General features: G+C 38.1%; 1 protein-coding gene across 1 annotated transcript in view; it reads right to left on the reverse strand.

The window, feature by feature from the left end:
• Nucleotides 1-16,297, reverse strand: part of GALNTL6 (polypeptide N-acetylgalactosaminyltransferase like 6) — a 1,248,724-nt gene that overhangs the window by 755,446 nt on the left and 476,981 nt on the right. The window contains exon 4 of the mRNA XM_062212832.1: nucleotides 3,186-3,324. Coding sequence (XP_062068816.1) covers nucleotides 3,186-3,324 — 139 coding nt within the window. The remainder of the gene's footprint in view (nucleotides 1-3,185; nucleotides 3,325-16,297) is intronic.

The following is a 16,297-nucleotide window of genomic DNA, read 5'->3' on the forward strand; positions in this document are numbered from 1 at the left end:
ATTTTGAAAGATTGCTTTGTTCTGTTGTCTGCTGTTCTTAATCATTTCTCCCTCCAATTTGTTGCTTATTTTGTTGGGAATATGAAGTCCGTCAGGCTCCCTTGCTGTCCTCACTACCTCCAAGCACAGCAGCTCACAATGCTTCTGCTAGTCAACAAGCCCAGAGCTGGTTTTTTGTTTTGTTTTGTTTTCTTTTCTTTTCTAAACTATTTGGCTGCCTTCCACTATTGTCTGTAGGCATATATAAGATCTTGGGTGCAGAACTTCTGTATATCCTTGCTGGCTGTCATGAGGGTAAAGGTGGATTATTCTTTGTGTGTGCTAGCCCACTGCCCTGAGAATGAAGAGGCATGCATCTATGCTTGGCTCTGCAGCTTTTCTGTGGCCTGTCCAAATCAGGACCTGATCTTCCTGGAGCTGAGAGTGTTGCAGACTTTACCCACTTTCTTTTTTTTTTTTAGTCATATTTAGACACACCCTCTTGGAATAACTTTTGAGGCAAATGATACATTCATTCTCTCCTTTGTGTCAATATGGCACAACTGACTGAATTGTATGAACAGTTGTCTTAGTTTATTCTGCTTCTAGATACACTTGTAAACTTATTTAAAGCAAGTATTTAATCAGCTTCATCAATTTATATCATTATAAATATGATAGTGTTAGGTAGGAAATCAGATTTGTGACAAAGGCCTAAGGAGACATCTATGTCCAGCATATGCATCTCAAAGTCATCCCGATGACCTTCCAGGGGCAGCCCAGTATCTGCAGGTGGTTCCTGCTCATCCTTCCTCTAACCAGGGCAGCACCAGCCAGGCTTCCTCCTGTTTGATAACTTCAGGGAGAAAACTCAGATAGGAATTTTTTGTATTTACATCCAAAAAGTCCTTTGTTCCAGGAGGAGCAGAGGTGGGGAGGCAAGACCCCTTAAAAATCCCGGCCTCAACTGGACTGCCCTCAGCCCTCAGCCTCTCTGCTGAGCCGCCCACCTGGCCTGGCCAGGTGAATTCTCTTCACTCAACCATGTAACCTCACTCTCCCCCAGTCTGAGCAATTGGGCACTCTCCTCAGGTTCTGTCTGGAGAGGTGCCCATCCGTTCTTACGATGTCCCCGCCCTAATAAACCTTGCTATTTGCTTTCCACTTACTCTGTCTCATGCCTGAATTCTTTCTTGCGCGAAGACAAGGACCCTGCAGTTCTCTGGTAACAATAGGAAACCACTAAGCTCCACTCAAATTTTTATGTAGTCTTGAAAACAAGCAATAAAAAAAATTACCTTTGCACATTTTTGTTCAACTCAAATGTTTCTGTGACTCAATTCTAGCATTAAAAGAGTCATAGCTCCTCAATCATATTTTTAATTAAAAAATTAAAATTAATATCTGCAGCTAGTGATGTAGCATAGCAGAAGATGGCCCAGGTCCTTGGGCCCCTGCACCACGTGAGAGACATGGAGGAATTTCCAGGCTCCTGGATTCGGATGTGCCCAGCTTTGTCCATTGCAGCCATTTGGGGAGTTAACCAGTGGATAGGAGACCTCTCTCTGTCTCTGCCTCTCCTCTCTCTGTGTAACTCCAACTTTCAGATAAATAAATAAATCTTTAGAAAAAGTTAAAATTAATATTATAACCATATTTTCTAAATCTCAGAATAATTCAACATTGTTTTTATAATAAACTCAAAATTTGCTCATAAAATTTAATCATGTATCTGTAAATTTTAAAGAGTCCATTTGATCTCATTATATTTAACACCTCTCCAATGCAGCTAGAAAAGAAGGAAGGTAATTAGAAATACCATCAGAAGGACAGAAAAGAATAGATCATGATGCAGCTGATCTCAACTTTAATAATATTAATACATAGCAATGGATGTGAAGAAAGTTTGTATACATGCTGAGAGAAATAAATAAAAATTCAAAGTCACAAAAGCACATTTCAAGTATACCAATGCAAGCCATGGAAGTCAAATGTTTTAGAATTATTTTTAGGGAAGGTAGAAGTGTTTAGGATAAAAGGGTCTTTAAAAATAATGAAGAATATGTACGTTGAAAATCAGTCTTCTACTTAACTATATTGGGAAATGTAAATTCACATAACGCCTGGGGAGAAAACCAGTGTCCCTTTTATATTTTAAAATAAGTTTATAAAGACATAATATGGCAATAAGAAAACAGTCCTCCAAAATAGAATTTACTGATTTTTTTCTAAAATGCTAATCACTTTTGCACAAAGGAGTTTTCCTTTACTTTACAATACTGGGTAATTTAGCTTCCCAATCTTTATTTCATTCATTGTTATGATTTTATTCTCTTTCTTCTCTTCTTTTTCATCTCAACAGTGTTTTCAAAGGGAGATTGAGGAATAGTTTGGGTTAAATGTACTAGTACAGTTGGATAGATTTGTGAGATATGCATGGTAGCATCACATTTTAAATTCAATCACACTCCAATATTTAGCATCTTTTGGAATTGTTTATGCTATTTTGAAAACTTAACAAATTAGAACAAAATGACAATGAGCCATAGTAGAGATGGATGAGGCTGAATAAAGGGAAGGTGATGAGGGTGACTGAAGAGGAGGCAGACTGCAAGTAACTTGTGTAGGATGACTTCTGTTTTTGTCTAAATTCCAATGTTTACCTGTGATTCAGTAAAACTGAACTTGCTGTCAATTGACAAACCACAAGCAGTTCATGAAATGATACAACATTGAATAAATAATAATTACCTTTGAATTACAGATATATTCATTTTAGGTATTCTTTATGGAAAAGTAACAACAATGGCACTACTATAGCTGGGGTGAGAATGAAGTCCAAAAAGGATAAACATAAGTAGAGTGTTCTAGCAGCATTAATAATTACAGGAAAATGTTCATCTCATAATTTAAGTGATCAAAATAAAAAAGGTACAGATATTTTCTTGAAATATTTCATTTTAAATGAAGATAATAGAATTAGTGGAAATATATATTTAATTTTAGAAAGTCAATATTCTTTTGAGATTTAAAGATTTTTTTCCAATTTGAATCAAACATATTTAAGATTATGAAATATGTTCTTATTAAAATTATTAGGATAAAATTTTGGGTTACCTATTTAACAATGATACATTAAAAGTAAACAAAAATCATCAAAAACAAATAAAAAATCCATTCTGCATACCCAATATGCTGATACTCACTTAGCGTGGCGAATATCTGGCAGAGATCTCTCTAGAGCAATATTGTTGCTGACGAAAATATTGAAACCATTTTCTTTATAAGCTGAGTCATCATGGTCCTCTTCAGTGAGGGGGTAAGGTTTCCCATGTTCACCTTTCCCTAGTTAAAGAAAACAAAATGAAAGATCAACTACAGAGAAACCCTTTCATCTTCTAGAACACATAACTAAGAACTCAATGTGTGTTTGTTTAGTCAGCAATTGCTATGTTCCTTAGATAATGCTACTAGTAAGTTTTCATTATTTTACTTTATGATTATAATACTTTGGGAAGGAAATTAAATATTACAAAAAGAAAACAAGACAGAAGTAAAATTATTTTGCCATCCAGAAAGAACTATTGGAGAGATTTCCAATGTATGCTTCCTAACATCTGTAAGAGATTCTATTTTAAATATTGCTTTGACCTTGATTTTCCAAATTGTATATCCTTGCACTTAGTTCTAATAGTTCATGTTAGTTTATATATTCAAAGTTATACCATATTATAGAAAGTACACTTACATGTGATTTCTAATTTTCCTTAATTTGCCATTTTAAATGATGCACATTTGCTTATCCTCTAGTAATGAATTTTTAGAATGGAAAATATAAATTACTAGATAAAGAATTGTAGCAGCATCTTCAAAGTGAGTATTATAGTTTCATATATCCTCAGAAACAAATAATATTTCCAATTTTTTAGCAAAATGACATAATAAAATTGCACACTTCAATTTGCATTTTCTTGATTACTTATATTTTAATTTCTAACACTTTTATCATGTGTGATTCTCACATTATATTATTTTCAGGAGCCATGAAAAACAATTTGCAGAGCTTTTTCTATAATATGTATTTCAAATCTTTGTGAATTACATATGTTGAAAACAGTTTCTATTTAATTTTACAATCTAATGAAGATTTTGTTTTACTTTTTTTACCTTCCAAATTATTTTCCTTTTGTAGGTTTGCAGGTACAAACTCCAATATTATTTTTAATATTTGTTAATGAATTCAGTTTTACTATATTAAATTCTGTTTTATCCATTACAAAGTTTGAAAACTTAGGAATTTGTTTTAGTGTGAGAAGTAAGGTAAATATAGTTTTTATTTTGATGTGAATAATTTGACAGTCAAACTTTAAACTCTACATGCAAATTTATGAACATTTCCTTGTGTGTGCATATTTAGATATTTTCATGACATTCTGCTATTATGTCACTTCTTATATTTGCAAAACTAACGGAAATACATCAGTATTGGGGAAGCTATTTAATATATTCTTTTTAGCACTAATTTTATCATTTTTATGTGAACTATTTAACAACATGGTCCGTCTGGATTTTTTTGAGATTACTTTGACTTTATTAAAGAATATATCTTTTTATGTATATTGACTACTTTTTAAGTATTCCTTTCTTGGATACATTTCTTTTGTTTCTTTTATTTCTAAATATTTTCTTTTAATTTTTCCAGATACATATTGTCTTCTTTTTATTATGTATTGTATCCTGTGTTCTGTCATACTTTTTAAAATGGTATATAAAAAGTTATTGAGCTTTATCTTCAGTTATTAATCAGTAATCTTATTAAATTCATTAATTTAAATAAATTTTAAAATCTCTACTATTTTAAGGATAAAGAAATCATTTTATTTTACATGTACATTTGCTTTACTTTTTGCTCAGGAGCAACTCACAAGTTTTTTTTATCTGATCCTATCACTAATAATAAATAACATTAGTGCAACATGCATTTACTCTGGAATTGACTTTAATTGATAAATATTGCTAAATACTATAAATTCAATCTCAGTACTGGATATTTATTTTAAGTATGTGTATGTGCTTGCATGTCAGAGTGTGTGCATTTAAATTATGGTAAGAAAGAATCCTCATATTGCCTTTAAGAAAAGGCTGTTTATCATTAGTAAAATATTAAAATTTATGATTTTTCATAGTCATGAGAATTTTATATTTTTCACCTTATTAACCATTGATTTGAGCATTTTTAATTGATAAAGTTCAGTTTTGCAAAATTTAGTTTGCTAATATTAATGATTCCCAAAAAAGAGTAAACACACTTTTTTTTTAAAGCTTCTTGCTTCTCTCCTAATATCATTAATTTCAGTACAGCTGACAGCCAATGTCAGTGGAGGACTAAGAAATTACATGTTTTCACAAAGGAAATTGAAAGTCACTCTAACTGTAGGAAAAAAAAGCAAATATTCAGTCCTGCTGGTTTCACTGCTTGATGCCTTAGGAGAAAATGTCACTATTTTCAACTTAAATGGACAATAAGTAATTCGGTGAGAAATTTCATTCATAAAACAGAAAATATTGATAATCCACCATATAAAAGCATTGCATTAAATTTATATATATATATATATATATATATATATATATATATATTATTTACTTATTTGAGCAGTAGAATTACTGGCAGTAAGAGAGAGAGACAGAGAGAAAGGTCATCCTGATAGTTCACTCCCCAAGTGGTCGCAATGGCCAGAATTGGGCTTATTTGAAACCTGGAGCTTTTCCAGGTCTCTCCTGTAGGTGCCAGGCCCTAAGCACTTGGGCCATCTTCTGCTGCTTCCCCAGGCCATAGCTGAGATCTGTATGGGAAAAGGAGCAGCCAGGACTAGAACCAGTACCCATATGGGATGCCAGCAATGCAAACAAAAGATTAACCTACTGCTCCACAGTGCTGGCCCATATATATGTTTTTGACTCATCACATTTGCAGTATGACATGAACATGGTTCTACCCAAGTTAACATATGTAAAAAAAATAGAATAATATTTTCACTAGCATTTCCAAAATTAGCTATTAGTCTTTGAACCAAGAGGAATTTTTAAAAGACATCAATTTCTCATAAATGACCAAATTAACCAAAGAAGTTCTTTTGACCTTAGCCAGTCTCTGGTTAACAAAATTTATAAGCCACTTCATAAATCATATTAATAAGAAAACTGTTAAGACTATCTTATATAAATTTTAGTTTTTAATTTGCATGCCCTAAATGAAATATATACCTACACCTGAGGCTTCCTTTCAATAATTGTGGTAGACATGTTTTTAATTCTGAGCTTTTAGACTCAGTTACTTTTAAGAGTACAAACATAAAATTATAAAGCTATATATTCATTAAAACACCTGTCAATCAAAGGGAAATTCACTTTCTTTTCACAATACTTTTGTGTTCACATGTAAATCTCCTGAGACAGGCTTTTCAAATGAATGAGGGATTCTCTAAAGTTAAAAAACACATCTTTTGAGTCACTAATTACAGCATACTAGAAAATTTTCATGGCATTTGTGGAAATAGTGTTTTAAATTTTCTGTTCATGTGCTTGATTGAAACCAACTGCTTTTACTGCAAATGCCACCAACTCAGTTTAAGTTTAAATACATACAGCCTCAGGGTCTAAAACATTTCACATGGTTTGACATTTCTTTTCCAAAAAACCTGAAAATAAAACAAAAACTGCAAATAACAACAAATGATTTAGTGTTGAAATATTCAAAGGTCTTTATAGTGGTTATTACTCTGTAGGCATTGCAATTTACCTTTTTATAAATTTATTATATCACATGAGGTTAACAACTGTAAATTCAAACTAGAGTTCTTTCCCTAAACTGAGAAACACTGTATTGTTTGTTATGTTAAATAGTATGAGAGGTATAGGTGATATATTCTAAATAATCAACACATAAAAATTAAATATCTAAATATAAAAGCAGTAAGAAAAACTGTTTTTAAAATTTGTCTTCCATATTGTGTATATATGTTCAAGACACATAGTAATACTTAATATAGAACTTGTTACTTTTCTCATAGTGTACCTGGTATTTATACCCAAAATAAAATGACATTTTAGTTAGTATAGCAGTCCTGTAGATTGGCATGACCATCAGCTTTTGTTATGTTTATTGATTGTATGCTATATGCACCACTGGGTAAGGAAATTGAAAATTTGTATAGTATAACCCCAAGACTGAAACTGCTAGAAACATACTATGATTAGAAAGGTAGAGTATGAATTTATAAAAGATCTATCATGAGAAAAAAAAACTACATTATTTGTGGAATTGAACAAACTATGAGTTTCAGAATTGTGGCAAGCTGAGGAACTTTGTGTGGTTGGAAACATCAATTAGGACCAATGAGATTAGAATTTATACATGAGGAAAATAGAAAGTTTAAACTGTTTTTAAATTCTAGGATTCGAAAGACTTTATGTGAGAATGAATTTGTTTAAATAAACATATACAAACAGGAATTTGGAAATCTGCTGTTTTTGTTATGGGCTGGGTTTAGGGCCTAAATTAATTTTCCTGTTTCTTGCCTTTTACTTAGAGAAGAATTCTAAATACAGGCCCAAACATGGCATGCAGTGTGGTAATCTTTACTTAGAAAGTGAGAAAAATACCCAGGTCCATCAGGGTTTAATTTAGGGAGAATGGGGCCAAAGAAAGGGAATTACCATACCCTCTTCCACTTGTTCTGAGTCCATGTGGAGGAGAGAGCTAGCTCCTACTCTTCCTAGATTTTTATGCACTTAAAAAAAATGGAAGTGTTTATGTAGTACCAACCCCATGTCCCAGGTAAGAGGAGGTACTTCCTGGCGAGGGGTCCCCTGATTGAAAGGTAGATGAACATGAGAACAGAAAGTGAAAATGGTATGGCTTCCAGCTCATGAACTTAAAATTATGTATCTAAGCTTTACCACATCATCCCCCCTCAGAGATCTCTGACCCTTATTCTTAAGGGGGTGCTGAAGTATTTAGACTCATTATATCTTCTATGGCTACTTCTTCCTGATCGGGGTACATGCCTTTCCTGTCTTAGGTCTGAAAATCCCTTCCCATCTCATCTAATGACTCCATTTCATGAGCAAGAGAATTTTCACTGCCAATAGCTGTGCCCCCACATGATCATCATTACTTTTAGAAGTTGTTGGATCCTGAAATACACAAGTTTATCAATCAGCAGGAACAAAACTGGAAGAAAACAAATTGCTAGTAGAGTGCCCTTTAAGATGGAAAGAACATATTTTACAGAACCCCATATAGTGGCTATCTTATATATGCTATCTTATGCAGATTATAAAACCATTTAGCCTGGTCATAGAGATTTTTAATGTCCTTTTTCAGTAAACATACTACTGTTTGAGTAAAGGTGGCAGATTCCATCAATCACTGCTCATGCTCCTCCATTTTCTATTAATATATATATATTGCAAGGCCTGTCGACTGTCCATAAATACTTTGGATAGAGTGTCCACAGACATAAGTACTTGCTGTAAAAGCTGGCCTCAAGAGTAAGCCAGATTGCCAAAAGCAATGGTCAGGTTTTTAAAATCCGGTTCATGGGGCACACTGGGATCCTCTGATATTATAATAGAAGAACCCACTAAGGAGTTTTCCTGCCAATAACAGCTCCAAGAGAGAATCAAAAGAAGAGTTAGATACCACATGTCTCCTTAAAGTTCAGCAGTCTTGCTGTGACAAAAGCAAAATGCTTTACTTTTTGAAGAGATATTTAAGATCTTTGATTGGCTCACAGGAATAAACAGATGCCTCTTTCAAGTTTGCCTGCAGACTCAAGAGATAGAAGTTTAATACTTGACAAATGTACCCAGTGTTTGATGTCCTGTAGTTTCACTGAGGTAGGTTTGCTCAGTACCACCTGTAAAGTCCCTTCTTAGCCTGCAACTGATCTGAAGTGGATCCTTCCTTCCAAGTTTTTAATAAAACTAAATCTCCTGGGGATCTGGTACCGGGAGAACTTTATTACCATACTCCATCAAAGCCTTCCGAACCTGTCCTAAACTGATAATAATAGTTTATCTGATCTTGAATCTCACAATCAAAGAGGATGTCAGAGGAGAGGAAAGGCCTTCCATGCAGCATCTCATATGGACTAAGCTTTACGGCAGTCTTGGGTGCTCTTCTCACCCTGAGAAGGGCAATAGGCAGTAGTTTCAGCCACATTTCTGAGGTCTCCTGGCAAAGCTTAGCTAGAATTTTTGTTCAACTATGATTAGCCTTTTCAACTTTACCCAGTGACTGAGGTCTCCAAGAGGCATGGAGATAGTAAGAAATTCCTAGAGCAGTAGCTACCTGTTAGAAAAAATGAAGGTCCATTGTCACTCTGGAGTGACAGTGGGTGTCCAAAGTGTGACACAATGTCCTTAAGCAAGGCTTTGCAACCCTTCTGTGTCTTTTTTGTTGGATTGGGAAGGCTTTTATCCATCTTTTGAAAGTATCAACAAAAACTAGAGGATATTCATAATTAGTCATTGGAGGTATGTTAGTAAGGTCAATCTGCCAATCTTCATCTGGGTGTGTTCCTCTTATTTGTACAGGAGTCAGAAAAGTAGGTGGGTTTATATGACTGCTAGGGTTATTTTGTAAACAAACCAAACAAGAATGAGTTACTTCCCTTATGACAGCACTTAGCCCCTTCCCTCTGAACACTTGAGAGCTAATTGCATTAAAGTTCCTCTTCCCAAATGGGTAGAATCATATATTTACTAAATAATTTTACATTGAGAAGTCACTGGAAGCACAACCTTCTAATCTAAAGTCCACCATCCATTAGCTTCTTTAGTTTAACCCCACTGTTGGGCCCATTTGATCTCAGACTCAATATAGTGAAGCCCTTGAGTCACTGCTACAGGCTGAGGTATTAGAGCCATTCCTAGAACCTCCTTTGCAGCAGCTCTTTTTGCTGTCTTGTCTGCTAATGCATTTCCCTTGCTAACATGGCTGTCTTCCTTTTGATGTCCCTTACAGTGAATGACCACCACCTCTGAAGGCTCTAGTACTGCCTGGAGTCGAGCTCATATCTCCTTTCCATATGTAATGGGGAATTATTAGCAGCTAATAGGCCTCTTTCTTTCCAAATTGCTGCATGTTCATACAACACAAGGAAAGCATATTTGGAATCTGTATATATATTAACTCATTGACCTTTTCCTAACTGTAATTCTCTAGTTAATGCAATAAGTTCAGCCTTTTGAGCTAAAGTATTACTTGGCAATGCTTGAGCTTCCAGTACCTGGGTAAGATCCACTGTGGCATAACCTCCCTTTCTAATTCCTTCCTTCATGTAACTACTGCCATCAGTAAAATACGCAACATCTAGATTCTCCAAAGGCTCATCTCACAGATCAGGTCTACTAGAATACACCTGTTCTATAGTTTCTACACAAGAATGAGTTAACTCTGCAATACCTTTAGGTGGCAACAGAGTTGCTGGGTTGAGGACTTGTTACACTTTAACAGTTATCTCAGGTGAATCCAACAATAGAGCCTAATATTTTGTGAGACACCCTCCTGTTAGCTATTGATGTCCTTTAATTTCCAAGACTCATTACATCTGGTGTGCTGTCTGAACTTCAAATGACTGGCCTAAAGTCAGCTTGGTGGCTTTCTCTACCAAGAGTGTTGTAGCAGGGATAGTTATTAGGTATGTAGGCAAACCTGTACCCACTGAATGTAGCTGTTTAGAATTGGCTACTGGATGTGGAAGTGGGCCCAATTTCTGAGTCACTACTCCTAGAGCAACCCCCTGGTTTTCTGCTATAAACAAGGTGAGTGGCTTACTCAGGTTAGGGATTCCTAATGCTGGAGCCTCTGTAAAAAGGTCATTAATCTTTTTGAATGCCTTTTGTGGCTCCTCTGTCCAACAAGGTAGATCTGTGTCAGGACCTTTTAAAGCGTCATACAAAGGTTTGGCTATTAACCCAAATCCTGCAATCCATATTCTACAGAACCTTCAATTTGCAAATTTGCAGAAATATCCTTAGCTGCTTTTTTTTTTTTTTGGTCTGTGGTGACACTATACATAAAATAGTTCCTTTCTGTTGACTGAAAAGCACACTTTCCTGGGGTTAGAATATATCCCAGGTAATCTACCTCTTGTTTAAAAACATGAGCTTTTGTAGGGGAGACTGTATCCTTGCTTTCCCAGATTCTGGGTTTAACGGGATACAAAAGAAAGTGTCCCTTAGGCAAAGGTTTAGCATACAATTAAGCTCTTCAGGAGCTTAATTATCCTTAAGCATGACTTGGATACATTGCATTAGCTCTAATTTTGAAACCTTAGAGTCTATATTTGTATACAAAATTGAATCCATTATTTTACCATGTCCACTGAGGGGGTTCCCCAATTTTTTTTAAACCATTGTCAAGCCAAAATACCATACCAAAACAAAGAAAATGCTGCCTGGTCAGAGATGAAATCTCAAAAGGTCCGCCATGCCTGGAATACTGAACCCCCACAGGCCACTGCCTTGCCTGGGAAATGGAATCCCTGGAGGCCCACAGATTCCTGTGCAAAGCTAAAAGAATAAAAATGCCAGCAGAAAGCCTTGAAATTAAATGAAAAAAAAAAAAAAAACACCATGAAATTCCATTATATGAATTCCACCACTGGCATGCAACCAAGAAAATATCAACCTAAAATAAAAAAATAAAAAGTCACTCTGATAACCAGGCATGCACCATGTGGCCAGCCACATGGGCTGCCACCTTGGCAGTGGAGTCTGTTGCCCATCTTCCAGTAAGGGCAGAAGTCCCCTGGTGTCTGCCCACTTGGCAACCACGTGTTTTTACTGAAGACTGCCATTTTGCAGTTAAGTCCCCCCTTTGCCATAGAAAGTGGACCCTCTGCCATGTTTGGACTCACTTCCTGAGACCATGTCATCACTAGGCTGCAAAACTGATCTTTTCCAGTTTGTACCACATAGAACTGGCAAATTAAAAGTTGCTCTAGGAGCCAGCACTGTGGTGCAGTGGGTTAATCCACCACCTGCGGCGCTGGCATCTCATATGGGCACCGGTTCTAGTTCCCATCTAGTTCCCCTGGTTCCCATCTGCTCCTCTTCCAGTCCAGCTCTCTGCTGTGGCCCGGGAAGGCAGTAGAGGATGGCCCAAGTGCTTGGGTCCCTGCACCCACATGGGGGACCAGGAAGAAGCACTTGGTTCCTGGCTTCGGATCGGCGCAGCTCTGGCCGTTGCGGCTGTTTGGCACGCGCTCTCTCTCTCTCTCTCTCTCTCTTTCTCTCTCCGTATCTCTACCTCTCAAATAAATAAAATCTTTAAAAAAAAAAAAGTTGCTATAGCATTCCTGACTTCAAAATCAAAACCTGAGGCAAACACATTGTGATTAACCATGAAATCCTTCCTTGAGACATATAGGCTAAGTTTTAGTTTTCCCAAATACACACACACTGTCCTTAAAAACATGTCACAAAAAACTTGGAAGAATTCAAATATCAGCAAATACTTGTAAACTGGCTCCTTTTCTTCTCACTCTTACTCCCTAATACCATTAGCTTTAGCACTTAGTCTTAGCTTCTGCTCGCCCAAAGTTACCAAGATAAGGAATAAAAAACATTAATATTTGCCTGTTAGCTTTAGAAACCGCTGTTTCCAAGGCAGGAGCCTCCAGTACTCAGCTGCTTCTGAACCAAAACCAAAATCAAAACTGCAACTGCGTGAGCTCTATATGTTCTGAAAGCTGAAATGGCGCATTTGTTGTCATAAAACCCCACGTTTGGTCAGAAAATCACACAGCCGTGTGTGGGGCATGAGCGCGGCCATGGCATGGCCAGGCCAGGCCCGGGGGCTCCGCATGCGCAGCTGCTCCAGGGTGCCCCCGCCCGAGCTGCGCGGAACGAAGCCACGCGGAGCCAAGTAAGATGGCGCCCAGAGGAAGTAAGATGGGCGAAATCCAAAGTTGTTTACCACTAAAACTAACTGGCTGTGCAACATCAGGGGAGGTAACAAAACTAGTAACAAGTGTATAGACATAGGGCTAGTCCTATAGAAATCCCCCCATAAGGTGATTTTTTTAAGTGATTGGTTGGTCCTTAGCCCTGCCCCAATGACTCTGCAGTTTTGTGTTATAAAAGGTACTATTATGCAGAAGGTGACTGAGTCCTTGCTAGACTTGGCTCCCCGCTGCGTCTGATTGTCTCCGGGACCAGGAGGCTGGGGAACGGGCGAGCGGCGCGCACTTACCTTTCCTCGGACCCAGTCCATCCTTGTACGGGTGGACTAAGACCCAACATCTGGCGCCCAACGTGCGGCATGAACAGTTACTTTTCGGCCGAGGCTAAGCGGTCTCTCAGGGTAAGTGAAAACCTTAGTATGGTTTATGCAGTTTCGTCCCAAAAGGACCTGGCCTTAAAGGCCTTACGCTATATGTTAAAAAGTGTCTGGGTAGCTGTCATAACCTTGGCCCTTTGGATTCAGACGGCATATCTTTTTTCTTGGAACACTTGGTTATGGGTGGAAAAACTCACCCTTAAGAGGGAGAGACACTTTGATACCGCGCTTAAAGCATCCTTCCACCCAGATGCTATAACCCTAGCTTCGGAGGGCGGGAGGGAGAAAGAGGAAGTGCAGGACTTGGGAGAGCCTAAAGCCTCAGAGGAAGATGGCGGGGAGAGAAAATGGGCTAAGTTTGATCAGGAATGCAGAGAGCCTGTGGAGGCACGAACTGTTGAGGTAAAAACGAAAGTAAAAATCGTCCCGCCTAGCCCATCCACCCTAGAAGGGCCGGGACCACCCCCATACCTCCCCGGGGCAGAGGTGGGCTCCCCCTATATAGAGCCACGGAGGGAGCTTTGTGATCTGGGCACTTATGATTGCCCAGGAGGGGAGAGGAGAAATGAGGCGACCTTTGCGGAAGCTTATCCGGTGGACATAAAGCAGCATAGGGAAGTGAACTCTGGGCCAGGGAACCTGCTGCCTCAGGCCTACCCTGTTAATTTAGCTCCAGGTGGCAACAGAGCTCTGGAGTGGTATCTCTGGAAAGGGAAGGACTTAAAGGAGCTTCGCAAGGCAGTGGTGGAAGACGGGCCAAATTCCCCCTGGGCACAAACATTGCTACAAGATATAGCCTATCACCCAAGCGTCCCCAAGGACTGGTTGGACGTGGCCAAGGCAGTCCTCACAAGTTCACAGTTCATAAAGTGGTGCGCCTTCTTTAAGGAGGAGTGCCGGGTGAGTGCCAAAGCTAACCGAGCAGCCCAGCCAGCTATCCCTATTACATATGCTATGCTGGCTGGGATGGGGGAAGGGTTCTCTACAGGGATCCAGCAAGCTGTGCTACCTGCTCAGTACCGTGAACAAGTGAGGCAGGCAGGACTTAATGCTTGGTACAAGCTGGATGAGGGGCCCATGGAATCTCCCATCGCGGGGGTGCGACAAAAGCCAGAAAAGTCACTGCCAAATTTTGTAGTTAGGGTCGAACACAGTCTCCGTTGTAAGTTGCTGGCTGGGGACCTTTGGGATCAGTTTGTTAAAATGCTTGTTTGGGAAGGAATGAATGCTAATCATTGGGTGGCCAGCACTGGTCTGAGGGAGCCTCATAAATCCCCAGAGGCAGTTAAGGTGGAACCTTCAGGTGTGGCAGCAACCCCTAAAAGCCCAACACTGCCTCAACGCACTGAGCCTCCAATTCTGCCCATGTGGCCACCCCTTTATGGTTATTCACCTCCCTTGATTCGCCCACCGCCATCTTGTATACAGCGTGCCTACTCAACCCCACAGCCAGTCCTACTAGGCCCCGACGTGCACAGTCTTCCCTGTAAATGGGGGACCACGGCCTTTCTCTGCACTCTCTTCCAGTCAGTGTAGCCTGTTGCACCCTTGCAGGCCACAGCCAGATACTCTAGGGAGACTAGTCCTTGGACTGCTTTTTTCCTCTCCATTTACAATTCAATGCTGTCCTCACTAGGAGGGGGAAGAAAAAATGCCTTTGGCTACCACTGGCCTTACCTAAAGGAACAAAAACCTTCATCCATTAACCCTTTCCAACCTAATGAGTCTTTATTTGCAGTTAATAAAACTTTTTCTCCACTATGGAAGCCTCTCATTCCCTGCCGCTTTATTTCAGATGTGTTTCCCTGTCCTAAGCAATGGGCTCCCATGCTGATGACCAGCTCTTTTCTGTGCTGCTGTAGTTAACTTATCTAAGAGTTTGCACGTGTCTTGAAGGTTTCATGTTTTATTGGATTTGTCTGTCTTTAATGTTTGAGTGATTACCTAACTCTGATCAGATCTACCCCACAGCTTTGGTTAAAATACTCAGGTTTTACGTACTAGTTTTTGGCTAAGCGGTTGACTCTCTAACAGTTTAAATTCTCAAATGGAGTCTAACAACTTTGGGACTTCCAGTAGAATCCCTGGAACTCTCAAAGGATGGGACTCTAAATTTGTTAAAGTAACAACTGTTTGAGTCAATTCAAATTATGCAAAGTATATTAAAATGTTGTGAATAATGTCAGACCTGTGCTGTATTCATGCTTTTGCTTTCCAGCTAGAGTGGTCTTATAAAAATGAGAGTAAATTCTGTGTATACAAGCCTTTATGTTGTTAACTAAAGTAAGCCAATACAGATTGGCTCAGAGAATTAAGTTAATGCCAAAGCCCTTTGGTTTGCTTGGTAGCTCACTTGCTCGGTTTTACATGTCTTTGATATGCTTTAAACATGTTTCTCTTAATGATAAAGATCTTTTCAAAGTTGTAAACATGTACTAGTGCCCATGTTTGCTGTCCAGGAGGAGTTATTCTTATGTTACTTAAAAGCATGGAAATGTAATTTTGACTTTTAATTCAGATAATGGTGTGGTATTCAGTAATAACTCAGTGTCTTAAGCCATCTAGGCATCAATGCTAAGCAAAATGTGGGAAAATGTATTGTACTTTTCACATCTTAAATTCGATAAGAGAGACTTTTTGAGTTTGTTAGCATGTATTCTCATAGATTGTCCATACATGACAATTCAAGACTATGTAAAAGTAACTACAGGTATAAAGTTTCAGAAGGTGTGAGCAAGTCATGAAAGGTTTTAAAAGGTTTACAACTTTAAAATTGTTTACAGAGTTTTCTTTAGTTACGTGCTAATGCCAAAATTACATTGACCTAAAGTTGAAGTAAAAAATGTGTACTAATGTTGGCAAATATCTGGAAATGGTCTCAATCGTAAATCTTGGAATCTGTTTTTGCAAAAACTGTAATGTCTATTTTAACAGTGTCTGCTTAATGGGTTACTCTGCCATTTC

This window comes from Lepus europaeus, chromosome 16, assembly GCF_033115175.1.
Source record: "Lepus europaeus isolate LE1 chromosome 16, mLepTim1.pri, whole genome shotgun sequence".
Taxonomy (NCBI): domain Eukaryota; kingdom Metazoa; phylum Chordata; class Mammalia; order Lagomorpha; family Leporidae; genus Lepus; species Lepus europaeus.